Source organism: Rousettus aegyptiacus, unplaced genomic scaffold (genome assembly GCF_014176215.1).
Source record: "Rousettus aegyptiacus isolate mRouAeg1 unplaced genomic scaffold, mRouAeg1.p scaffold_m13_p_3, whole genome shotgun sequence".
Taxonomy (NCBI): domain Eukaryota; kingdom Metazoa; phylum Chordata; class Mammalia; order Chiroptera; family Pteropodidae; genus Rousettus; species Rousettus aegyptiacus.
Window position 1 is genome coordinate 10,682,074 of NW_023416306.1, and position 25,649 is coordinate 10,707,722.

Consider the following 25,649-nt stretch of genomic DNA (forward strand, 5'->3'; position numbering starts at 1 on the left):
CTAATATTTTTGTCAGATCTATTAATTACTTAAAGAGTTCCGTTAATGTTTTCCCTCTATGATTGTATATTTCATATCTTTTTCAATTAATTCTTTTTCCATTTTCCCTGGTTCTAGTCTAGAAGTTTTACATTCTGTTTTTATCCTAGTGGTTACAGTAGAGAATGTAATAGGTGTTTAATTTCAGAAAGTCTAGAGTTATAGTAAGTAGCTTTTCTCTCCACTTAAAAACTCAGGGATGTTATATTGCTTTCATTTTGGTCACATCCCTTCTCGCGTACATGCTTTTATTTTAGTTCTATCTTACTTTATCCTTTTTTTTTTGAATTTCACAAATTAGATGTTATTATTATTTTACATAGTCTTAGTGTATTTCAGTGTATTTTAGTTTTACCCGCATATTTACCATTATTCTGTTTTACAACCCAGACCTTCTTTCTGGGATCATTTCTTTCTACTGGCAGTAATCTTTTAGAAGTTCCTTTGGTAAGGGACTATTTGTAATAAACTGTCAGTTTTCACTTGTCCAAAATTACTTTCATTTTTGCCTCCATTCTTGAAAGATAGTGTTGCTGTGACTATAGTTCTAAGTTGATAGTTACACTTTGAGTATATGCCACAGTTTACTCACTTTACTTTTTCTGCCAAAAAGCCAGCTCTCAGTTTACATTTGTCTTTTGCTGGTAAAGTGTCTTTTTTTTTTTTTTTCTGACTTCTCGAAAATCTTCTCTTTGTCTTAGATGTCTTTAGCATCATTATGATTTTCTAGGTGAGGATTTAGTATTTATTTGGTTTGAGATTTGTTGGGACTCTCCTCTTTGAAGTTTGGTATCTTTTATAAATTCTAGAAAATTCTTTCAATATTATCACTCGCCCAACCTTTCTCTTCTCTTTTATTGGGATTCTGTTTTTGATGTTTTCTCAACTTTTTTTTTTTGATAATGAACTCACATTCCTTGAAACTTTAATCTCCGATAATTCTTTAAGTCTTAGGTTTAAAGTAGGGGTTTTATCTTGTGCATATGCTTCAGAAGGCTCCACTAATCCAGAATACTTAAAATGAAATTTTTAGGCTTAGGCTTTTTAGGTTATAGGTATAGTTGAATTCTGACTCTGGACTTGACTAGGTCAGGTGCTATGGGTAGGAATTTTGAGAGGACATTTTTTTCCCTTCTTTGAGACAATGCCAAGAGAAGGCTGTTTTTGTTATTGTGGTTGTTGTTGTTGTTGTTGTTGTTTTTGAGTTCACCCACTAAAGATTTGGCCTTACGGAGGGTCTGGCTTGATATGAGAGTTTCCAGCTGATGCTTGCCTTGCCAGCAGGCATCCAGGGATACCACGTGCAGAGGCCAGACCCTTCCCTACGTTCAGGGAGAAATGAATTATACTTGCCCTTTAAAAAGATCATTCTGGCTGCCCAATGGAGAATAGTTTAGAGAGGGGTTCTAGAGTGGAGGCAGAGGTAAATTAGGATGCTATTGTAGACCTCGGGGGAGAGACAGTGCTACCTGGGGCAGGATGGTACTCAGTGGAAAAGGTTATTGATTGAGATGGTCTATCTTTTTCTCTAGATTATAAGATATTCAGTAGTAGGAAGCTCATCTTATCTATGAGTCCTTCAATGCTTGGCACAGAGAAGGCATTCAGCAAATATTAATTGAATTGAACTGTGTAATCAGTAATAGTTCTAGTGCTGTTTTTCAGGACTACCTTCAAAGAGACTATTTTCTTTAAAGGGAAATGACATAAAGAGGTTCCAGGCAGTGACCTCATCCTGTTTTTGGCATTGCAAAGTTCAAGCCAGAAATAGAGAGCCAACTGTTAGTAAGCCCCTGCAAGTCTTAGGTTTTGGTTGGGTTTACTTTCCATGATAATATAGCTGTCTTTAGGCTGTGTGCTTGTTTATTTCTTAAGGAGAATTAGGCTCTATTTGAAACTGCCTATGCAAAGCCTTACCATCTTACTGGATTTTTTTGACATTTTCTCAGAAATTACTAAACGTTATGACTCTCTAGGCAGGTTGCAAAGGTGTTCATCTAATGGTATAACTGTGAAAACTTATTATTCCTAAGACATTCTTCTCAGAAAAAGTGCCCCATCTCTAGGGAACAGAGGGGGAGGCAAATGGACCCTGCTGGGTGACAATTTAATAAGCTTCGGGTGGTCACTGAGGACTGTTGTTTGAAGGAGTTATGCAATACTTTTCCATTAGAATATGCAGAAGAATTTCTAGAAAGTATGGTGAATAGAGCATACATATATGATTTTAGGTTCTGAGGTCTCCTAAGGTCTTTATTATTCATTTAGTAAATATATGTTGAATGTCTACTGTGCCCCAAGCCCTGTGCAAAGCACTGGAAATAAAGACAGAGTCAGACACCATCCCTGTCTTTGAACCAGAGCCAGTACTGGCCATACTGCCCTTTTGTGTGAATTAGAAAAAGGCGCCTCTCCTCCCACTTAAGGAGAAAATATTAAATTAGTCAATATATTATTTAAATCTCAATAACAAATTTGTTACAGCATATGGATTTTTAATGAAAAGTGAATGTTAGTTATTAAATAATATTTTCCTGATATAATGAAGTACTCATTGATTTAAACTTGGAATTCAGAAAGATTCCGGCATAGTAAATATCAGATGATTGAACTTCAATATGAAACTTCAGATTTAACTAGTGCATTAATACCAATGAGGGATTTTTTTAAAAAAAAGTTAAAAGTAGTCATTAATTATACATCAGATGTAAAAGCAGATATTATTTAGAAACAGTATTTTTTAGGTGTTATCAGATCAACAAAGTCTTGATAATCCAGTTCGTCAGAGGGGAACAACATATATTGTCCTGTTAAAATAAGACATTCAACTACCACGTGCTAGAAAATTCTCATTACAAATATAAAATTGCCCAAACAAAATCATCTGATCTTTGCTTACCAAACCAGAATACTTCTGAATTCCCAGTTTAGGTCAGCAAGTACTTTTATTATGATAATATATAAAAACTATACAATAACCAATATTTGTTATCAGTAATCCCTTTGTTCTTGAGTAAAAAATGTCATTAGAAAATATAAAAAGTGTTCCAAATATTAAAGGTGCCTGTATGTGAACAGCATCATGACACCCTGTGTATGACCTAAAAAGCCACAGATGGTGGCCCTGGAGGCCCCAGTCCAGGGGAGCAGATACAGCTGGTGATTCCGATGTGAGATGCTAAGAGCTTTGTTAGGAGCATGTACACAACGTGGTGGGAGACAAGGCAAGCTGAGGTGACCCTGGCGGTGTTGGCGAAGGCTTGTGTGTGAGAGGCACCCGGGCAAGTAAGGTGCATGGTCTTTTTGACATATTTTGGCTGTTAAGTAGTCTCTAAACCTTCTTTTTTTGGTTCTTGCTACTTTCTGGAAAAGTAGGATAACTGAGTTACAGATTGGGGAGGTGTTTCTCCTTTCAGATATAGATCGTTTTATATTTTTCTCCTCCTAACTGCATCTTCCTGTGTCTTCAGGTATCTGCTGTCATAGCACGAATCAGCTTTATTGTTATGGCGTGTTTAATTTTCTTTTTTTCCCACCAGATTTTAAATTCAACTAGTGCATGGTCACATCTGTCTTGTTTATTATTGTTTATTATTGGGTCCTTACACTCCAGCGCACAATGCCTGGCATACTGTGTAATAAGCTTTTGATAGATATTGGCTGAAATGATTTTTTCATTCATTCTTCAAACATTTCCTAAACCCTTATTTTGTGCCGTGGACTCCACGAAGCACTGACCCCCTGTGAGTGAGCCAGGGCGCTCACTGTCTGGTCAGTACGACCCAGTGGAGGAAGCTCAGTGTTAAGGAGAAGAGGCTGGGTGGCAGCTGACTCAGGTTCAGGGCTCAGAAAGGGCCTCTGAGCTGGGTCTCCAAGGAAAAGAGGGTTGAGCAAAGTTTCTGTGGGTGGAGGCAGGACAAGTATTTAGACAGGGCTCAGCAGGCAAGGTAACGTGGCGGCAAGGTAGATCACGGGGATCTGGGGGACTCAGACGTTTGGCTCTGGCTGGAATCCAGAGTTTGAGTTGGGGAGAGTGATGGATGATGCGACCTGAGGGGTAAGCAGGAGCCAAGTCGTAAAGGTCTGGACTGCAAGCTGAGAGCTCTGGGGAGCCGCCAGGTTTTAAACCGTGTGTGTGTGTGTGTGTGCTTGTGACAAAAATCAAATTTGTGTATTAATTAAACTCCTCTGGCTGCACTGTGGAAGGTGGATTTAGGGGTTGGGTGGTGAACTAGAAGTCGAGAAAACCTCAAGGGCAGAGAAAGTCACTTCCTGGCCAATTTCTAGCATCTGACAAATGACTGGGCTATAGTCAGCATCGAAATGATACTTTGCACCAACCTGCAGAGACCAGCAAGGTAGGATCACAAGTCCTCATTGCAGAATGACAGCAGAATTACTGCTGTCACTTTATTAGCTTCTTAGCTACCCTCTGAGGGAAGTAGGGTATATGTCATTTACTCTGCCTTACGGACGAGCCAGCCAGGGCCAGGACTGACCAAAGGACTCAGACCCAGACCTTTGTTAATGCCAGTCCAGTGCAGTCTCCCCGTTTCATGCTTAAGGGCAGGGTCAGTGGGAGTGCTGGGGAGAGAACTGGCTTCTGGTGTCTGTCTCCCCAGGGACCACTGTCCCTTCCGCCACTGAGTGCCATCTCATGTGTCCCTCCAGGTCCTGGCACCCCCTTCCCTGAGCTTCCTTTCAGGCCGAGAGAGAGGGAGGCCCAGCGGCAGCTGCTGCCCTTGGCAAAGCAGTGGAGAGAGCTCCGTGGCCGCCGGCATTCTCACCGCCTGGGTGTCGTGCTGCTAGTAATAAAGGCCTCATTGCTTCATGGGCCATTAAGAAACCAATGATATATTTCAACCTCATTGAGGAGGAAGACAGCAGAGTTAAATCAAATTCAGACTGTGAGGAAACAAAAGAATAAAGAGGCTGTTGGCATGCAGGTCCCTCCTCCAAGGTGACGGGGAAGGGGACAAGCCATCATCCAGGGGCCGTGCTGAGCCCGCGCAGGTTAGACGCTCTCGCAATGGTTTTCTTACTTGGCGCTTGTAGAGACGGTGATGTGCGTTCTGCAGATGAGGAAGCAAAGTGCCAGGGACACCAGCTACAGAGGTGGCCTCGAACCTCGGCCCTGGGTTTGTCCGCACGGCACTGCCCCTTCCCTGGGCCATGCTGCTTCCCCTGTGCAGTCTGTTCTCTCCGCGAGACAAGAGTGATTTATTTCTGTGCAGAGGGCGCCCGGTGTGGAGGTCGGCAGCCTGTGCTAGTTTAGGCGGAACTCTCCCCGGAGGCAGGAGCTCGCCTGTCGGCCTCTGCCCCGTGGTCCGGGCGGCCGCCCGCACACGCAGCGCACGAGGCTGGCACGTCCTGACCGCCCCGGGCATGTGTCGCCGGCCTTCCCACCGCCCTCTCACTCCTCCCCCTTTTGCCTGCCCTTCCCTCCGCTCTGCCTCGCTGCTCCTCAGAGACAACTCGTCTGGTCCTCGCAGATGCTTTTGAATCCATCCCGAGGCCTTTGCTGGTTAGTAATGAGCAAGCTGATGGAGAATTAGTTGTGATTCCTCCTCGGGTGTCATATTTAAGGAGACTTTGGAGGACAGCCTCATCTGCAAGAGCCAAGGGGGCGAGGTGCCTCTGGCGTGATGCCAGGAGTGGGGTGATATGCGCTTGTGTTCACAATCCCTGCTCCTGTCCGGCAGACACCGAAGACCCTTAGAATCTCCCCTGCTACCAGTTAGCCTCACCCCTGCCAGGCGTTCCCCTCCCCCTCCCACCTCAACTATACTCTATCCCAGCAGCCCAGGTTAGCCTGGTGCTCCCACCCTTTGCTCACACTCATCTCCGGGCCTGGAATAGTTTTTGTTCCCCCCACGCCCTGACTCTGAACTCAGAGCCCCAAGGGGAGGAGTTGTGGCCTGGAAGGATGGAGAGTGTGGGTCTCACCGGCCTGAGCTACCGGGGGCAGAGAGAGAGTTATGTGAGGGAGGCAGTTCAGGCCTATCGCCCTCCTCCCCCTGTCCTCTGTCTGGGGGTCAGGATGCCGGATCTTCTCTGGGGTCACCCAGCAGGGGGCTCTCCCTTACCCTCACCTGGGAAAGTCACCGCCCCTCCCCCTGCCCCCTCACTCCCCACCCCCTGCCTCGCCTCTTCTGTCCTGACACCCTGGCTGCCCAGTAGTGGAGAAATGAAAACTTGCTGTGCTCTCGTTGTCTGAAATGTGCCTGACCTGGCCTGCAGAGACAGGTCTCAGACACTCAGGCTGGCTGATGTCCAACGGCTCAGGGACGAGGGACTGTTTTAGCTAGCCATCGCTGTTTTCCCAGCTCCCTGAAGGGTACCTGACTCATCATAGGTGCTCAGTGACCGTTGTTGAACTCGAAGTGGTTTTGCATCTCTTGGTCTCTCTCTCTCTCTCTCTCTCTCTCTCTCTCTCTCTCTCTCTCTCTCTCTGGTTCATGGCATGTATTCATTAGACTAGGCTAAACTGTTGTGACAAGTAGACCCAAACATGTGAGGACTCCACATAATAGCAGTCTATTTTTTGCCCTTTTTAACAGCCTGGGTGGAGTTATTCAGTTTGGTGGGGTGTCATTAGGGACTTAGCATCCCTTCCATTTGTGGCTCTGCCATCCCTTGGTCTCTGTGTCGTCAGCAGCCAGGCAGCAGGAGAGGACAGAGCGAGGCAGAACGCACACAGGAGGTCTCCCTGCGAGTCCTGCATGCAGCACATAGCACCTCTGCCCCCATGCCACTGGGTGGAACCCAGGCACGCGGTCCTGCTTAGCAGTTGTCAGAGAAAATCAGAGCTGGGCAGCAGTGGTAAAAACAGACTTTATTCAGGAACTGTCGTAATAGAGAAAAGAGACATGGGTATGGAACTGGGCTCAACCCCAAATATAGCAGGACAAGTAGGGGTGTACGTGAAGGGGCAGGGTGGGGTCATTGACAGAAAATTCCTCAGAGGAAACATCTGGAGTAACGGGAGCTCTGGCTGAGGGCAGGCTGGGGAGGCCAGTTGCCAAGGGTGGCGGGTGAGGAATTTGGTCATATACTGAGGGGAGCCAGACATAGAGGGGATTCTTGCTAAAATGACTTTAGCAGAATTCTTGCTAAAACCGGGCAATACAAAGATGAACATGGAAGCCCAAAGGGTGAGGCCTACCTGGCAAGCACACCCCGACATCGGCATCTCTTCCAAGGCCATGAGCGTCATGAACTCATTTGTGAATGATGTGTTCGAGAGGCTGGCCAGCAAGGCTGCCCGAGTGGCCCGGTTCTCTAGCCGAACCACACTGACGTCCCGCGAAGTCCAGATGGCTGTGTGTCTGCTGCTGCTTGGGGAGCTAGCCAAGCATACCATGTCTGAGGGCACCAAGGCCATCACCAAGTACACCAGCTCCCAGTGACCCAGGGCCTTACATAAAGGGTGACCTGTTTTAAAAAAAAAAATTTTAGCCTCAGCGTCCATCTGCCTGAATTCTAGTCCTTCCCAGGATCCAGAGGCCTTGCAACCAGCCACAGGGACTCGGGCTCAGAGGAGCCTGACTTAAATTGTGGTCAAGGAGAGAGCCTGCCACTTGGGGAAAGACCAGAACATATCGTCCAGTGTTGTGCCAGGAAGAGGCGGAGGAGGGTCTGGTGACCAGCCTGCAGTATCTGCACCACGAAGCCCAGAAGAAGGACTTGGAGTTTGTCAGAACTGGGCTCAAATCCACGCTCGGCTCCCTGCTAGCTGTACGGATTTGCATCAGTTATTTAACTCTTTTAAACTTAAAGTCTCAGTTTCCTTAACTGAATAATGGGGGGTAATAACCCCACCTTAGAAGATGGTTGAGAGATGATGGAGGCAGGGTACATCACAGGTATCTAATAACCATAGCCGTTATTCCCTTTATTATTACCGTGCATCTCAGTTATATTGATAGACTAAAATTTTGATAGCATGCACACGATAAAAAAAAAAGTCTACGTGGCATAAAAGTATAAATGCTGAAAACATGTCTCTTACTCATCCCACCTTCAGTTCTCTTCCTCAAAAGCAACCAGGATTAGCAGTTTGTTGGTACGTTTGCAACGATATGCCCACACAAGCACGCGTGTGCAAATGGCCCTTTTTATTTACCTGATCTTTCCTATGATGCGCTCTACTCTGCACCTTTTATTTCATTTAACAGTATAGCTTAGCTATTTCATAGCGATTTACTGCATCCTTTTTTTTTTTTTTTAAATGGCTGTGTAACATTCCACAGCACGAGTGTGTAGCGTCACTTACTTCACTGGTAACCCATGGATACACATGGATTGTTCACAGGGTGTGGCCACTCTGTAAACCTGCTGCAACCATAACCCTGTGCATATATGTCTCTGTGCACGTGTGTGTGAACATCTGTAGGATAAAAAAAAAATCTGAGATTAAAACAATGCATGTAATTCTCTTTAAAATTAGGATTTTCATGAGATGAAGGACCTCCAAAAAAAAAAAAAAAGGAAAAAAAGAAAACTAGGATTTAAAATTTGTAATGCTTCATTCCGGTAACTGTTGTGGAGAGAAAGGACTGGGAATTATCCAGACTTGGCTTGTCATGAGAAGGTGATAAAGAAAGTACATCATTACTTTTAAAGCCATTACTGAAACACATTCTTGTTGCCTCTTCCCATGATGCCTTGGATTCCAGATTCCACAGCAGGAATATTTGGCAGATTTATAAACCAATGCAAATTGGCTTTTAGCTTCAGAGTTTATTTTCCCACACGAACAAACTGTCAACCAACTCTCTGAATCCCACACCCATCAGAGAAGCTGGATTACGATAATAGACGCAAAGTCGACTTTCGTTGGTAGGTCAGATTGTTTTTGAGTGGCAGAGAAGCAAAGTGTTGAGTGCTTTCTCTGTGTTAGGTATTTTGCATAAATTATCTCATTTGATCCTTGCAAACCTCTGAAGTGGGAATATTATCCTTGTTTTCCAGACAGAGAAAGGGATGGGTTCCCAGACGTTAAGTAACTTGCCTAAGGTCATATAGAACCAAGGTTTGAACTTGGCTTGATGACTGTGCTGCCCTGTGAGCCTCTCTTGTTCTTAATTAGGGGATTCAGTGAAACTCCCCTGGATGTCATGCTTGACCTATTGCATAAGCATCTGGTGATTAGCAGTGCCTCTTAAAGATTTTGTGGCCTTTCTGAATTCAGTAGAGAAAGAGGGTCTGTTATGGCTGCAAACTAGGTATCGTCACTCTTAGACCTTACATCATTAATCCAGCAGCTCTCCGGCGACTAGTTCAGTCTACACTGTCAGCTCTGCCGGTGTATTTGGATGGTCTCTACCCCTCAGTTCTAAGGCAAGATTGCTCTCTGCATGACCTTGGCTGGATCTGCTCTGTGATTTGTGTCCTTCCCTGGTGTCTTCCCTACACCCTTTGTCAAACTCCTCTTACTGTGTTTTCTGTCTCTTAGCAAAGAAAAGTTATTTAAAGCACTTTCTACATCGCACGGCATTATTATCAGCGATGACTCAGCACCCACCACCACTCCACTTCCCAGTTCCCCAGCCTCTGGGCTTGCGTCATTTCAACTTGAAGTCAGTGCTCTTTTCTGGAACCTGGGTTCAGGTTTTCCAGTTACCAGGAAATTTTTGTTGCCCACAAACAAAAGTGAACACAGTAAAGCTCCCTTCCATTCCCACATTTTAAAATATCATGTCGAGAGAACCACATTAGAATTCAATCCACTGTGTCCTGGGAAAGGCTGTGGTTCCACAATATAGCTTAGAATCAGTGCCTCGTGCCTGTGAATCTCTCTCCCTTTTTTATTCACTTCATATATCTTATTAGCTATTTGTTCCATGTCAGCACAGTCCTCCTCTTTTTGGGCTATACATTCAGTCTTGTTTTATTATTTATTAACAAACATTTGTTAAGGGCCTGATAGCATTAGGCCACCACCTCCGTTACCACACATACTTCTCAGAAATAATTCTGCAGAGGGTGTTTTATTAACCCCCGTTGCAGTTGGGGGAAAATAAGGCTCAGAGAGGTTCATTAAGTTGTCCATGTTTCATCTAGTAAGTGGTGGGTCTGGGATTTGAACCTAGGTGTTTGGATTCTAAATCTGTAACCTCTCCCAGATGAAAGCCAAGGCTTGCCGTTTCTTATTATCTTGCTGCTTGGGTTACTCTACTCAGCCTCTTAATTAGTGATGACTCCAAATCAGTAGCATGTTACTGAGCCTTCAAGCGTGGGAATGGATTTTGTTTTGACAGCAGTCACATAATCCACACTGAGAAGACATTACTTAATCCAGAATGAGAGATAGTAAAAGTCCATAGGATATCTGGATTATAGGCAGGGGAACATTTTTATTTGACTTGCTGGCTGATTAATCTCTAGAGAGTTTTTTCTCCCCCTATTCCCTTTCTTCTTGGAAGGCTAAATTACTTAAAGGAGCTCCACCTATTTCTTAAAAATTTCCAGGAGATGGCAGTTAAGTCAGTTCCTAGCATGTTGGGTTTTAGGTTTTCTGAAGCCTTAGCTCAGCATATCCCAAACTTGTCTGATCACAAGAATCACCTAGGGCATTTGTTAAAATTTGATTTCCCAGTAGGAGTGGGACCTGGGGACTCTTTATTTTTTTTTTTTTAACAAGCCCCCTTAGGCGATTGTAATGATCAGACTAGCTTGGGAAACACTGAGTGTCATCATGGGGAATCAGATCCTCTTTGTGCAGTATCCTCTTTAGATTTCAAGCACAGTTGGTCATATTGTGTTGCAGAGGAGAGAATGTGATTTCTGCAGCCAAAAAACACAATATTTAAACTTCCCCATCTGACCACTTAGAATTTGTGTTATCTTGGGCACATAACTAAATGTTCTCATCTCCAGACCTCTGCCTGGAAGCAGGATACGATTTTCTTTTCTCTCTCTACCTCCCCTTGCCCCCTTTGTCTTCTTATTCTTTAGTTCTCAGGGGTGCGTCCCTGATTCCCCCCAAGCTGGGTCACTCATAATTATTTTTGTAATAATGTGTCTATTATTCCCAACTAGACTCTAAACCCCATGAAAGCAGAAACCATGACTCTTGTGTTTATTATTTATGACTATACTGTTTATTCTTTATTATTATGACTCACATATTTATTATTGCATGCCCAACCCCTAGCACAGTGCAGTGTGGATGAACTCTGGGCTTTGTTTTCCTCATTTGTGAAAGTGGATGAACACAATCTATTCACAAGGGTATTGGGAGGTGGAATGAAATAGTGAACATGAGAGCAACTGGCATACAGTAGGCATCTAATAAGTGTTTGTTTTTGCCTTCCTTTGGAGAATTGTAAGTGTATGATTATTATACTGGACAAAATAGGTTATAAGTGAAGTTTTACGGTTGTTTGCCTGGCACACTATTCTAAAAAGTTTCTAATATTCTTAAAGTTTTAGAGTTTAGTCTTTTTCCCCCCAAATCCAAAGAATGTCTTCCATCCATCTCTTCACTTTGTTCTCGTGACCCACTTTGAAGTCTAATAATTTTACCTGATTTCCTGTGGATAGCATATCTTTAAGTTTTCTTTATTCAATTTGGTGCTGAGAATGAAAATAATATAATTGTAGAGTGAACAGAACATTTAAAAAAGATCGTAGGTGGTAGAATAGGCTTCAAAGTTGGCTTTATGGCATCTCTTCCTGGGATTCTTTAGAAGATAAAAACATTGACTTGTGAAGATTTCTTCTAATCCTTTGTGAAGTTCAGGCTGATATTAGGTGAACCAAATTCAGAATTTTATCTTGTTTTCCTACCTAGTTAGGAAGAACTTTTGGAGATATGATTGCCATTCAGATTTAAAGTATAGGAGGAGGACTTGCTCTTCCTCCCACACGCTGGCACGTGGAGCCGGCCCAGTGCGAGGGTGACCAGCTATCCTTGTTGGCCTGGGACTGAGTTGGTTCTCAGGGCACTAGACTTTCAGTTTTAAATCTAGGACCGTCCTGGGAGACTGGAATGAATTGGTTGGCCATCCTACACTCAATGCGCAGAGTAAACTGTTGAAGGAATTGGAGTAATAGTGAAGTAAGCATTATCATACTTTTCTGTTTTTTTTTTTTTAAGAAACATAGGAGCCAGAAAGTTAAAACTGCTTTAAAAAAAAAAATTTTTATGAAAGTTTTTTGAAATTAACATCACTTTTTAAACCACTGAACTAAATAAAGGGTCTTAAATAAATGTAATTGCTTTTGCACCATTTAAAAACTCAGCGATAGTCATTTAGAGATGAGTAGTATTGGGTTGTAAAACCTAGTCCTGTCTCTACTGAAGCTGAGGGGCTACGGCTAGCCGACTTGTGTAACTCATTTTCTAGTAGTAATCATTATGACTGATATGCTGTGAATAGTTATTTTTGAAGTATTTTTTTCTAGTTAAACATCAACAATAGAACTGATATCACTGATTAATATTGAAAATAGGTGAGTTTTGAAAGAAGGACCTTAACTCACATAAATTGTTTGTTAGCACTTAAGTCTCACAAGATAAAATTCAAAATTATTTAAAAATGTATTTATGTCCATCTTATTCCCCCCAAAGTAGGTAAAGTGGCTTTCAAAAAACATACATTGTTATAAGTTTTTAAAAAAGGTTTAAGTCAGAAATAAGTAAAAAGTTTATTAGGAACAATAAAAATAGTATAATAAGATGAAATCTAGAAATGCGTAATCTAAAGATCGTACAGTTTTTATGATGGGACTCAGATTTGATTCTGAGCTTTCTGGTTACCAGGGAAAAACAGAAATGTACCAAGGTGAAAGTCATGGTGCCCGTAATATAAAATAAAAGACATTATTCAAGAGATGTGAAGCTTTTCTAGTGCAGAAGGCTGGGAGCAATTCCCCCAGATGGCCTTCGCCAAGGAAACTTCATGTGATTAGCATCCCTCCAACACCCTCTAATCAATACAGTGTCAAGGTTTCGTGTGAGCTCGTGACCCTCAGTGCACTCTCGTGGTATAACAACCAGTGCCATTAAGACCAGTTACTAGCAATTAACATGGTGGTCCTTCCTGGGGGCAAAGAACCCCCCCCCCCCACGGCAAGCTTTTTAGCATTCAGATTCCTAGGGCCAAGGCCATCTCCACCAAATTCGTATCTCTGTACTTTTGAAATGTTCCTAAATCTTGATAGAGAATTACCTATTTAGAGTAAAAAAAAGAAAGAAAGAAAGAAAGAAAGAAAGAAAGAAAGAAAGAAAGAAAGAAAGAAAGAAAGAAAGAAAGAAAGAAAAGAAAGAAAGAAGATATTAAAAGAGGAAACCCAAACATCCAATAAACATTTGAAAAAAAAATTCAGTCTCACCAGTATAATCATGAATATGTATATGGAAACAATGATGAGATGCCATTTCACATCTATTGGATTGGCAAAAATATTTAGCAATAGCTGACAGGGTTGAAAATGTGTGTGCTCTGCGACTCAAACAGTTCTGCTTCCATAGAAATTCTTGTCCATGTGCAAAAAGGGATATAAAGAGGATGTTTATTTCAGTGTTCTTTGCGATCAGGAAAACTTGGAAAGCACTTATGTTTCATGAATGGTACAGCTTGAGCTGTGCCCCACCCCGAAAGGTATGTGCAAGCCCTAACTGCTATCTGTGAATATGACCTTATTAGGAAATATAGTCTTCGCAGATATAATTAAGTTAAGGATCTTGAGATGAAGTGATCCTGGATTAAGGGTCAGACCTAAATTCAGTGATGGGTATTCTTATAAGAAACAGAAAATAAGGAGACACACGGAGGTGAGGGTCATGTGACGATAGAAGCAGGATTAGAGCGATGCATCTGCAAGCCGAGGAATGCCAAGGTTCGCCAGTGTCCACTAGATCGGGAGAGAGGCCTGGAAAGGATTCTCTGTCAGAGCGCTCAGCAGGAACGAGCCCTGCTAATGCCTTGATTTCAGGTTTTTGGCCTCCACAATTTTTGTTGTCTTAAGCTACCCAGCTTCTGGTTACCTGTTACAGCAGTCCCAGGAATCTAATGGAATGGAGGTCTTTCCCTAAATCACATCGATACTTGGAAGAGGGTGTAGTTATAGGGTTCTCCTTCACCCAAGAGAATGGGAACATGAAAGTAATAATCTTCCACAGTGCAGCTGAAGTAGTTTTGTCCTGATTTGAGGCAGAAAGAGAGAGCCCCTGAAGACAAGATAGTGTAGCTCCCCCTGTATTCAAGATGAGGATGCCCAGACAGGGGACGTGACTTGCCCAAGACTCTACTGCTAAGAAGAGGCAAACTTGGATGTGAACCCCTATCTACTTCAGAGGCTGTGTTCTTTCCACTTCAGTTGCGGCATTGGCAGCATGTATCCGGTCCTCTCAGATCAACATGACAGCATAGGCTAGAGGAAGGGGCTCAGATGCTGGAATCAGAGACTCGAGTTAGGGTCTGCTCTCCCATGCTCTGCCAGCATGACAAGGAAAATGGTTTTATTAATTTCTCCAACTCTCAGATTTCTCTTCCTGACAGTGAGGCTACTCTTTGCTCCCAGAGCACCTGAATCTTTGGCTTGTAAAGCTCAAATGAGATAGTATATGTGAAAAGGTCTTTATTAAATTGTAAATCATCATGCAAACAGTAGTTCCATTACCATCTAGTATAGCCTCAGACCAGGAAACTGAAAACTCACCAAGTGTGGTAAACAGAATCCTAAAATGACCCCTAATGACCTTCACAGGTGTGTAATCCTCTCCCTTTGCATGTGGGTGGAACCTGTGGATCTGATGAGATATCACTCCCATGATTCTGTTCCCCTGCATGGCAGAAGGGAGATTTCCCTGGGCGAGGGCAAAGCATTTTCTCTGGCTGGTTGCAGAAGAGGAAGTCAGACAGATGTGCTCTGGCCAGTCTGAAAGAAAGCGAATGTCCACATTATGAACCACCGATGGGGGTCACTATGGCAAAGAGCTGTGGGCAGTTGCTGAGTGTGGTCCCTGGCCAATAGCTGGATGGAAAATGAGGATGTCAGTCCTACTGCTGCAAGGAGACGAATTCTTCTTAAGAGTGAGCTTGGAAGTTGACGCTGAGCCCAGACAAGAACCGCAACCCTGACAAAGCCTCAATTTCAGACTTGTGAGGAGAGTACCCAGCTGTACCATGATGGACTCTGAACCTAAAAAACATGAGCTAATAAATGGATATTGTCTGAAGCCACTAAAATTCTGTTGATTTTTTTTTTGTGCAGCAATGAAAAGCTAATACAGAGAGATCGAAAGTGTTTCCTTGGGTCATAGAGCCATCAAGTGCACATGTCTGGTTGTTCTTCAAGAAACTCTGCACTTCCCCAAGGCTGAGCTACCTTTCGTTGATCTCGGAGTCAGACTGGCTGGGCCTGTGGCCTGGTTCCGCCACTTATAAGGTTGAAAACTGAGGCAAGTTGCTTACTTCTCTGTGCCTCAATTTCCTCATCTGTAAAATGGGTGTGATAATGGCACGTGGCCCTAGGGTAAAGGGGGTCAGGTACATGGTGATGGAAAGGGACTTGCGTTTAGGCGGTGAACTGTTGTTAGCAGTTTTAACTTTATATGTGTGAAGTGCTTAGAATCATGCCTGACATGTAGTAACACTCAGCCAACTTGGTGGTTTTGTTGTATCTCAGCCCTTAGCCCAGTAGCTAGCACATAATAGACACTTAATGTTTGTTGACTGGATGAACAAATTAATTAGGACTAGAATCTTGATCTCCTGATTCTTAACTCTATAATATTTCTACTAATCATTATTTGCGATAAGATACAGATTTTTCCAAAGCTAACTTTACCGTCCCAATTTCTTCAGAATGCACCATAAAGTGCCAGAGTTATAGCACCGTGAAAACACAGAGGTATTTAAACTGGTACCAGAGTGCTTAAAAACCTGAGGGCTGGGGAAGCTGACCGCAAGCCATGAACGGTCTGGCTTTGCCTTAATAGACCACGTTAGCTGATCGCATACACTTAATACGATTGCTTAATTATCTGGTCATCAGGGAAATGCCAACTGTCATCACCAACTGTGCTAGGCCATCAGTCAGTTTGTTCTGAGGTTATTAAGTAATTTAAGAGGTATTGCTTAAATACTTAGCAGAGGAATGACAACTCTCATCTCAAGGAGCTAGTGAAAGCAATGGTTTTTGCCACAGCTAATGGCTGTGCTAAACTGTGAAAGATGAGAAAATTTGGAACTTGCCAGTCAACACTGAAAACAGAATGAGACTCCAAAATTTAATGAGGATGCCCATACTCTCCCCCTCGTTCCCATCACATTTGGATTGTTATTGTTGATCATTCCTTTTAAAATTATAAACAGAAGGGGGCTGCAGCTGTGAACTAGCCCATTGCACATTGAGGGATGTTCATTCCTTTGTGAGAGCTGCCTCATTCACCTGCGGAGTTATTAAACCCTGGGCTGGAGAAGTGAATGACCAGAGCCTGCACAGGTTTGCTGTGTGCCTGAGCAGTTTCACATTAAGATTTGATGTGAGGCTTATAGATTCTGGTTCTAGTCAGTTCCCATTCTGTTGCAAGGCCCCACAGTGATGCAGTATTCCCTCCACGCCAAACGCCATGACGTTCTTTCCTCCAGCATCTATTACTTGCCGCTCTGCCTCCCCCCATGCACTGGGCAAGGCCCTGGAACACAGAGAGGATTAAGATGTTCCTGCCCTGGAGAGACTTTTAAAAAATACTTTATTGAGTTTATTAGAATGACATTGGTTAATAAGATTGTATAGGTTTCAAGTACACAGTTCTATAATACATCATCTGTATGATGCATTGTGTGTTCACTACCTCAAATCAAGTCCCCTTCTGTCACCATATATATATTTGACCCTCTTTACCCTGTTTACCCCCCACCTTCCTTGTGGGCTGGAGAGACTTGTGATCACATCCCCTCTCGCTCCCGTGCCTTTGCACACGGGGCTTCTCCAGCCGACACTGCCTTCCTGGCCTCTGGGATAGGCATATTCCAGTTAATCAAGTTTCGACCAAGCCACCCCTTTCCCCCCAGAAGAGGGACTCATGTCCTGGTTTGTGCCCCCATAGCCCTCCGACCCTCATCTGCTAGAGTGTTTGTCGCTTTGTGTTGTGTGATTCATTAACAAGTTTACATCCTAAAGATAGTGACTGTGCTTTATTCTTCTCTGAGTCTCTAGTGCCTGACATTGAGTTGATGCATAATATTTACTTGAATGAAAGACTAAGTTTATGAAAGAGTATAATAAATCTTATGTAAGGTGTGTAGGAGGGTGGAGGTCGGGATGGAGTGAAGAATAAATGTGCTAGTCTAGTATCTCTGTCACCAGCAGGGGGAGAAATGTGTTTATAAATATCCCGTCACATAAGCCTTTGGGTTCTACTATCTGAAGCGCCGAAGAGAGACTCAGGGTCTTTCTGAGTGGCATCTCAAATTTATAAGGAGCCATTTTACTTCAAGCGAGAGTGGTATGACATTGATGAACTTAAATCATGTCACCTTATGGCAGGCTAATGTCTATTATTCCCTTGAATACTTTGTCTTTTTTTTTTTTTTTTTTTTTTTGGCGGTGGTGGGGGAGGCGGAGGAGAGGTGGTGGTTATTTATTCACAGGTTCAAAGTTATAGGCAACAAAATCCTGTCCTTTCTGAACACCATTTAATGTAATATTGGGGCTGGAGAGTTTAGTAATTTGTTGCTGATACCCACAGTCTAGGACAGGTTGGAAGGGGTCCCCTTTCCTCCTCGCCCTGACCCTTTGCTTTTGCTTCTCTGAAATCACCCTAAAAACTCACCCTTTCTCCGGTTCCCTCCTCTATGACTCAAGAGTTTGTTCTTCCTGCTTTGACTTTTCTCCACTCCCACTCCTGTGTTTCTAACCCCTTGCAGGATAGTCTCAGTTAGATGCCCTGCTGTCCCCTCAGGCTCAGTACTTCTCTCCCAGCTCTGCTCCCATTTCCCTTCACTCCATTCTTTAGTGGCTCTACTGGGCTCAGGAGTCAGGGTTCGGATCTGCAGGCCACCCAGGCAGATAGATTGTGGGTGCCCTGTGTCAGAGAACCTCGGCAGAGGCGGTTCAGCACCCTGGAGAGCTCCCAGTGGGGGCAGCTCCTGGCTCTGGGCCCTTCCCTCCCTTCCCCGCCTCCCCGCCACCAGCCTTAGTGTACCCCTCCTTGTCACTGGGATTCTATGGTGTTAAAGAACCCTCATCCTCTTTCATTTCTCCTGGGCTTAGTCCTCTGGGGATTGAAGACATAATGGGGCTGGGTTCTGTCCCTTGCTCCACCATGTCCTGGACGCACTACCAGAGACTAAGTCATCTAATTGCTCTGAGCCTGTTTTTTCATCTGTAAAATGGAATGGCAACATACTGGCCTGCCTGATAGTGCCGTTCTGAGGAGAATCGAGACAGCACATGTAAAGTACAAAGCAAACAATATAAACAGTCAATAGTAGCTACAAGTTTTATTATTATAGAAAATATTGGTGCGATTGTACTAATTCTTCGTAGTAACATGGGATGGCATGGCCTGAGGCAGGGGCATGTCTCTGGGAGATTACAGGCTGGTTTCAGGGGTCGGAGGAGCAAATGAGGTTAGGGGGGCAAAGCCCATCCTTTTTCACATAGTGGGTCCTCTGGGAAACCGCTTCGTTGTTCCTTGGGCATGTTGCTAAGACAGCACTGGGTGCTTTAGGACCAGTACGTATCATAATCGATTATCGTAAAAGAAGAGCAGACCCTTACAGATTTGCAGAATAGGAAATACCCTGCGTGTGGCAAATGGGGAAACACACTCGAAGGTGACACCCAAGGTGACTCGGATGTCGCGGCCACAGACAGAGGTGGACTGGATCTCCAGGCTCTTGCTTGCTCTTTGCTTGGTCTTTGCACATGCTCTTGCTTCCTCCCGTGGGAACCCCTTTCCCTCTCTAGTCTCTTTCTCATCGAGAGTTGGCTCAAATGTTACCTACCTCTCTGAGCCTCAGTGGCCTCTTCTGTGAAATGGGGAAATAACAGCTCTTTGTGAGGTTGTGTAGCAATTAAACATGGTAACGTGGTTAAAGAGCCTGGCTTTGAGACAAGCGTGTAGGAGATGCTCAGTAAGATGGTGGCTTCAGACGTTCCAACCACCTGTTCATGTGTCTGACTCCCCCTGCTGCACCGTGAGCTCTCGTAGGGTCAGGACTCTTTCATTCTTCCTCCTCTTTTCACCTCTCCAGTCTTATCTCCCACCACTAACCCTTTGCTTCCACACACAGAAGCTCTTGGCGTTCCCCGAGCACCACCTGGCTCAAAGGCATGACTTGCTTGCGTGTCGAATGAATGAACTGATGTCCTGGCTGAGCCACGGTGCCCTTAGAATGGCTTTCTATGGTAATGAATCCCATGGGCGTCAACATTGTGGAAAGTACCGAATTGGCCTGGGTATCTGGTTAGCCGGGGATGGGCTCGCATAAGGGGTGTCGGGAGTAACTTCAGGAAAAGCCGTTTGATATCCTGGGTGGGGAGGAACGTGCTGCTGGAATGGAAACCTGATTGGCTTTGTTTCCATTTCAGTTAATAACCACATTTAAAGTTTCGATGTGGAAGAGACTGGGTAATTGGAGGCCTAGTGGTAAATTGATATAATTTACCCACAGTGAGGGCGTAGAGAGCAGGGAGATTATTGTTGGTAATTTTGCAGAGAGTAATGGAGTTAATTTATAATTTATAATTGATATTGGAGCTCTTTTCCATAAGCTGAATTATGATGGAATTGGGAAAGAGTCATTTAATGTGGTTGTTTTGCTGTTTGTGTCGCTCTTAGAATTGGAAAGAGGAAAAAGAACACGGAGCTAAATGGGTATCTAACCTTTTCGAAAGCTATTTGCTAAATAAACTGGAATTTTAATTAAAACTGCAAGCCGAGAGGTAAATCATCACTTTAGAAGTTTGTAAAGTTTTTTTTTTCTCTCTCTCTCTTTTGCCTAATATAATTTCTCCTAATAAAGATTCTTTACGGGTGGGAAATCAGACCCCAGAATAAATAACTGGAGGAGATCTCTGTGGGGCATGGGAACTACGAAAGGGGCCAGGTTAGCAGCCTCTCCTACCAATGTGGCCTTTTCTTCTGTAGTCACGTTGTTTGGCAACAATTTTGATCTCATTAAAAGTATTGCGACCCGAAGTAGAAGCAAAATGGACGACAGGCCTCTCTGCAGCTTTTCCAGCTCTAATTCATGTGAGTCCATAATAATGAATGGATTTAATAAAAAATGCAGCCTTCGGTGATTAAGTCAGTGGACGACGAATGGCAAACCTGGCCAGAGTATCGTATTTGCAGTAAGGAAGAAGTAGTGAACAGAAAAGGGAAACTTCATAGATCACGAGAATTGCAGCAAAAGGTCGTGAATTACTTATCCGCTACTGTATTTATTGGCTCTATTAGAGGATGAGCTATTATTGGCTTCCTGGGAAACCCACTGGAGCCAGCCGGCACCTTTTTTGAATGGGAAGGCTCCTCAGAGTGCGAGTTGTCCCCGCGGGGTCATCTCCATCTCCAACGACCAGGAACCTGGAGTAGGGGGACAAGGGTGTCAGCCCATCGGCAAAAGAGAAGGGGCGTCTTTACAGTGCGTGGGCTGTCGGAGGGGGTCTTACACACTGAGCTGGGGGTTGCTCCTCCTCCTCCGTGCCTTCCCCACCCCTGTTCCCAGTGCGTTCTTTCTCTGCCCAGTCACCAACCCATGCCCTCTCTGCCAGCCGTGGCCAGCTTCCTCATGGGTCTGGCTGCCCTTCGTCTCCACCTCCCCTCCGTTCTCCATTCCAGCCTTGCCCGGCTTGAGCACTTTCCATGGCTCGTCTCCATCTGCAGAATCGAGTTCGAGCCCCTCAGCCTGCCCTGTGAGCCCTCCATGATCTGCCTGGGCCGTGTGGACCTCTCCAGCTTGGTTCCAGGCACGTGGAACTTGTGTGTTCTCCCAGACTCCCTGCCTGGCAGGCACCCTTCCCTCTTCATCTCTGCCTGGCAAAACGTCTCCTTCACACCGGCTGGGAACGGAAAGTTTGCTCCTCCTGGGCCCTCGCTCAGCGCTTTGTCACGCAGAATGTGCTTATCTGTTAACACGACTGCCTCTCCCCCCAGGCTGGCTCCTGAATCCCTGGAGCTGTGATTCACCACTGTTTGTCCAGAGGTGGGTTCGTCGAGCGCCAGTCTCTGCTTTCCCTACCATTGGAGATGTTTGGAGACTCCGCCTCTCTCGCCATGGGACTCAATTAGGCGACGAACGATCCAGGAGGCTCGTTCTCAATATTCCATAACTGGGCTAATTTAGCTCCTACCACGTGCCAGGCCGTTCACAAACATTCTTTCGCTTGCTCAGTTGTTTTTAATGTTCACGACACCCCTGGCAAGGAAGGCTTGCCGGTCCTCTTTCTCAGATGATGAAACGAAGGGCCTTCGCTGGCAGGGCTGAGATTGAATGCAGGTTCTTAAGCTTAAGTCAGGGAGCTGTCAAGCAAGTATGGGCTTTCCCAAGAGGCTAGCTGCATTTTTTTCCCAGGAGACCTACATGGCTTCAAATACACTGAGTGCACATTAACCTGAGGCTGGTTCTAGAAAACACCCCAACTCACCAGCTCCTGTACCAGCCAATGGGTACAGGGTGAAGGGTGGTGGGAAAGAATGGGAGAGGAGGAAAGTAGCGTTTTTTGAACACCTTCTGCGCGCTAGGCATTGTGTGCCAGGCATGATGCTAGGTGTCTCAAACACATTATTAATCCATCTAACAACCCAGTCACATTGCCATCACTGTTCCCGCTGAGGACACGGGCTTGGAGTTGCCCGACGTGTGGGCTTTTCCCCAGCCCCATCCAGAGATGCTGCGTTCAGGGAGCTGGCTGGTCCCTCACTGGCACGGGGAGGTCTTTTCTCATCAGCCCCACTTCGCGCAAGCAGGAGGGAGCCTGGACTCTCCTGTGGCCCCTCGGATGGGGGGCTGGCTCTCCACAACTGTCTGGGAGGATAGCGATGCCATTGGCTGAGATGTGAGCTCGAAAGGGGCACACCTCCTTTTGCTGCACCCACATTTGGCAGGTTGAACTGTATTCCACCCGGTCACACCCTTCAGGATCGAATGGATTCCCACCAGTCTTTTCTCTGTCTGCTTGCTTTCTTGATTGAAGAAAAGTGTTAAATTTCGAGTTCATCCTTGAAGGGCAGTTTCTCAGAATTTTCCCTGTCTTAACTGGCTTCTCTGGACTTTTCTGTGCTACATTCTTTGAGGTGTTAACCACAGCTCATTTTGTTTTTCATAAAAGTATTTGCTCATCCCTCCCCCCTCACCCCCAGATTAATCCGTGTATCTCTCCATCTTAGTGGAGTTGAAAGAATGGTCTTTGGAGACAGAACAGTGTGACTTCAAATTCTGGTACTACTTATTAGCAATGGGATTGCATTTTTTTGTTTGTGCAAAATGGAGGCATGTAGATAAGATACCTGGACATAATTAAGTGCTCAATAAATAGTAATTATTATATTCATTATAAAGACGTATTAGTCTTAACTTCCTTCATTCTCAGAATGCTTTCTTTCTCTGTGACCCTGTTCTAAGACTGGAATGGTATGTTCATGATCTACTGCTGTGGAACAAATTCCCTAAAACTTAGTAGCTTAAAACAACACACAGTTATCATCTGACACAGTTTCTGAGGGCGGCGTATCTGGGAGTTCTGGCTCAGGAACTCTCATGAGGCTGCTGTCAAGCCGTTGGCCATGACCGCAGTCTGAAGACTTGATGAGGGCCGAAGGCTCCACTTCCAAGTTCATTTCCATGGCTGTTGGCAGGAGGCCAGGAGGCTTACTTCTTACCTCTCTCCCTGGGCTTCCCCAAAGCAAGTGATGATAAGAGAGAGAGGCTGAGAAGGGAGAGGGTAGAAGGGAGAGGGGCGAGGGGAGAGAGGAGAGAGGAGAGACGTCACAGGATTTTATAAAGATCTCCTAATATCAGAAATATCATAATATCTCATAATACCTGGATATCACTTATGCTGTAGCTATTGGTCACATAGACCAAGACTGTGACAGAATGAGAAAGGACTACACAGGGTATGAATTCCAAGAGGCAGGGATCATTGGAGACCATCTTAGAGGCTGCCTACCACAGATGGGTGGGTGGGGGAGAGGGTGGCGTTCTGTCTGGCAGGGAGGGAGTCGTGTAAACATAAACATCCTCGAGGTGGTGGCTGTGCTCCAGACATCAACCGAGTGCAGAGAGAGCCCTGGAAGGAAATCCATCAGCTCTGCGTGAGGGTACCAAGGAAGGTGTCCCAGGTGCAGGCACACCGCGGTGTTCTTGTTCAAGGGCTGTCCTAATGATGCTTGCTTGATATTTTGGTGGCATCTTTTCAAATTGAAGTTAGTCATTGAGATGATTTCCTTGGACATTGAAATAATAACCTATCCTTTTTAATAGCAATTTACTGTTTATGAAGTGCCTTTTCATGCATGACCTGAGTCCACGTACACAGTCCTGGGAAGCAGATAGGTTTTACTGCTGTCATTTTCCTGCATCGTAGATGAGCTTCTGAGGCTTAGAGGGGCAAGGTTCCAGTGTCAAGGTCTCCAGGTGGGCCGTGCTGGGCCGGGGCTCAAGCCAGGGCCTTCTCGGTCCAGGCACGGTGCTCTGGCCGCTACGCCTAGCTTGTGCTCCCCCTCAGTACTTCGGGCCTCTCTTTTTAAGGCAATGATTTGGGCCATTTTCCTCTGTAGACGCATTACACATATGTTTGTCCGTATTCAAGCTTATTGACCACTTTTATGCCCAATCACTTGAAAGATTTTCTGTCCATGAAGAAGCTCTAAGAAGAAAATCACTCACAAAGTTCAGAAATGTGAATTGTGCTTTCATCAGCATGCACTGTGAAATTTCATTTTGCAGAATCCCTCGGAGGAGTTTGGACTTGTTCTTTGGGCCATTAGAAGAGGGATCTGAACATCAATTTCTTGCACGCAAATGTGCCGAAAGGACATTTAATGAATTCGGTTCTTGTTTGAGCCTGGCTATTTTGCAAGTGCGTTTTAATCCCTTTGGGCAAGCAGGGAAGGGATTCTGGGTCCACTCAGGTATATATGCTGAGGGAGGAACTTCCTTTGTGACAAAGGCGGTAGCGTGTGGGGTAAGGGTAGGTTGGTTACTGTAGTTCATACGTGACTGATAAATTCCACTACAGCAATCGGTTCAAGATCAGTTGTGTGTAGTGGCTAAGTTCATGGGCCTTGGAATCAGGCAGACCTGGATGTGAGTCTGACTCTGCCCTTACTGGTTATGTGACCCTAGGGAAGCTATTTAATCTCTCAAAGCTTTGGCTTCATCATCTGTGAGGATTAAGTGGGATAATACATATCAAGTGCTTAACACATAGACATAGTAATAAGCATTGCATCAATGTTAACTTTAATGATACTGATGATGATGGTGATGATATATATCTGACTAGCTGCTACTCATACATCCTCTTTATTCCCACATTCGTTCACGGAACAAACTGCAAATGTTGCTAGCGATGGTGTCTGTGAATGACTGGAGGCTTTGGGGAGTCTTCGAATCTCCTAAAATCATATGGAACCTTTTGTGCATGTGTGTGTGTGTTTTCTGGAGAGAATCTCAGTGATTCTTCACCCCAAAAAGGTTAAAAACAAAGTCTACAGTGCACTGAAGACTTGGTGTTAGGGACACACAACCGATCGAGACTGTCTTTATCTTGAAAGAGTTCCCAGAGGTGAGGCGGACAGACTTACAGACAAGATGTTGCTGAATGGCCTGTGAAAGGTGTAAGCGACAGAGGCCACGTAGAAGGCAGAGCTGGTGAGGCCGCTTCACGTGAGGAGGGAGCAGAGGGTCAGCCTGAGTCCGAAGATCCAGGCAGAAAGAACAAGATGTAGAAACCTGGGCCGCAAAACAGTAAAACGTCATATACTTAAATATCAAAAGTAGTCTGGTGCTGACAGTGCAAGTGACTGACGTGTAAGTGGCCCAACCTGAGGCACACCTGTTGGCAAAGGGGAGTTTGGGAAGCGTCTTTCAGGCCAAGCTTGGAGCTTAGGCTTGATCTCGTGGTCCGTGGGACGACATTGGAGAGTTGTAAGCAAAGGAGTGACATAGTCAGAGACATTAAAAAAAAACAAAAAACAAAAAAACCACCTTCCGTGTGTCGGGTAGAATGGAAGGGGAGCCCCTGGTGGGGAGTGGGGGGAAGTTTGGGGGAGACTGGTGTAATCCTCATCGAGGTGAGAGATGAGGCCCCAAACTGAGGCAGTGGCAGTGGGATTGAGGAAGGAGAAGAAATTTAGAAATACATTAGGAGATAACCCAGAAGGCTGGCTGACCTATTGGCTATTAGGGAGGGAGAGGGTGTCAGGGTGATGCTCAGGACTGTGGCTTCTAATTTTCCTGTGGGCCGAAGACCTGTGGAACACCTGATTAGACATGATTGGAGGCCTGAGAGCAATATGTCTGATTACTCCTGGTCCTAGAAATTTATAGTGTTATGAGGGGTGTAAGGGTTACACATGAATACACGTATGGACCGAGGGGGTCAGGCAGGGGATCGCTGGGGTCTGAAGTGGTTCCGAA

At 44.8% G+C, this 25,649-nt stretch overlaps 2 protein-coding genes across 7 annotated transcripts in view; both read left to right on the forward strand.

Moving 5' to 3' along the window:
* The window catches only part of TTLL11 (tubulin tyrosine ligase like 11), a 211,464-nt gene that overhangs the window by 12,679 nt on the left and 173,136 nt on the right, over window positions 1–25,649 (forward strand). The window lies entirely within an intron of this gene.
* On the forward strand, window positions 6,168–8,528 carry LOC118614960 (histone H2B type 2-E1-like). Its single transcript, XM_036238402.1, has one exon. It carries the CDS (start codon window positions 7,131–7,133, stop codon window positions 7,446–7,448), a length of 318 nt encoding a protein of 105 aa, XP_036094295.1. The 5' UTR covers window positions 6,168–7,130; the 3' UTR covers window positions 7,449–8,528.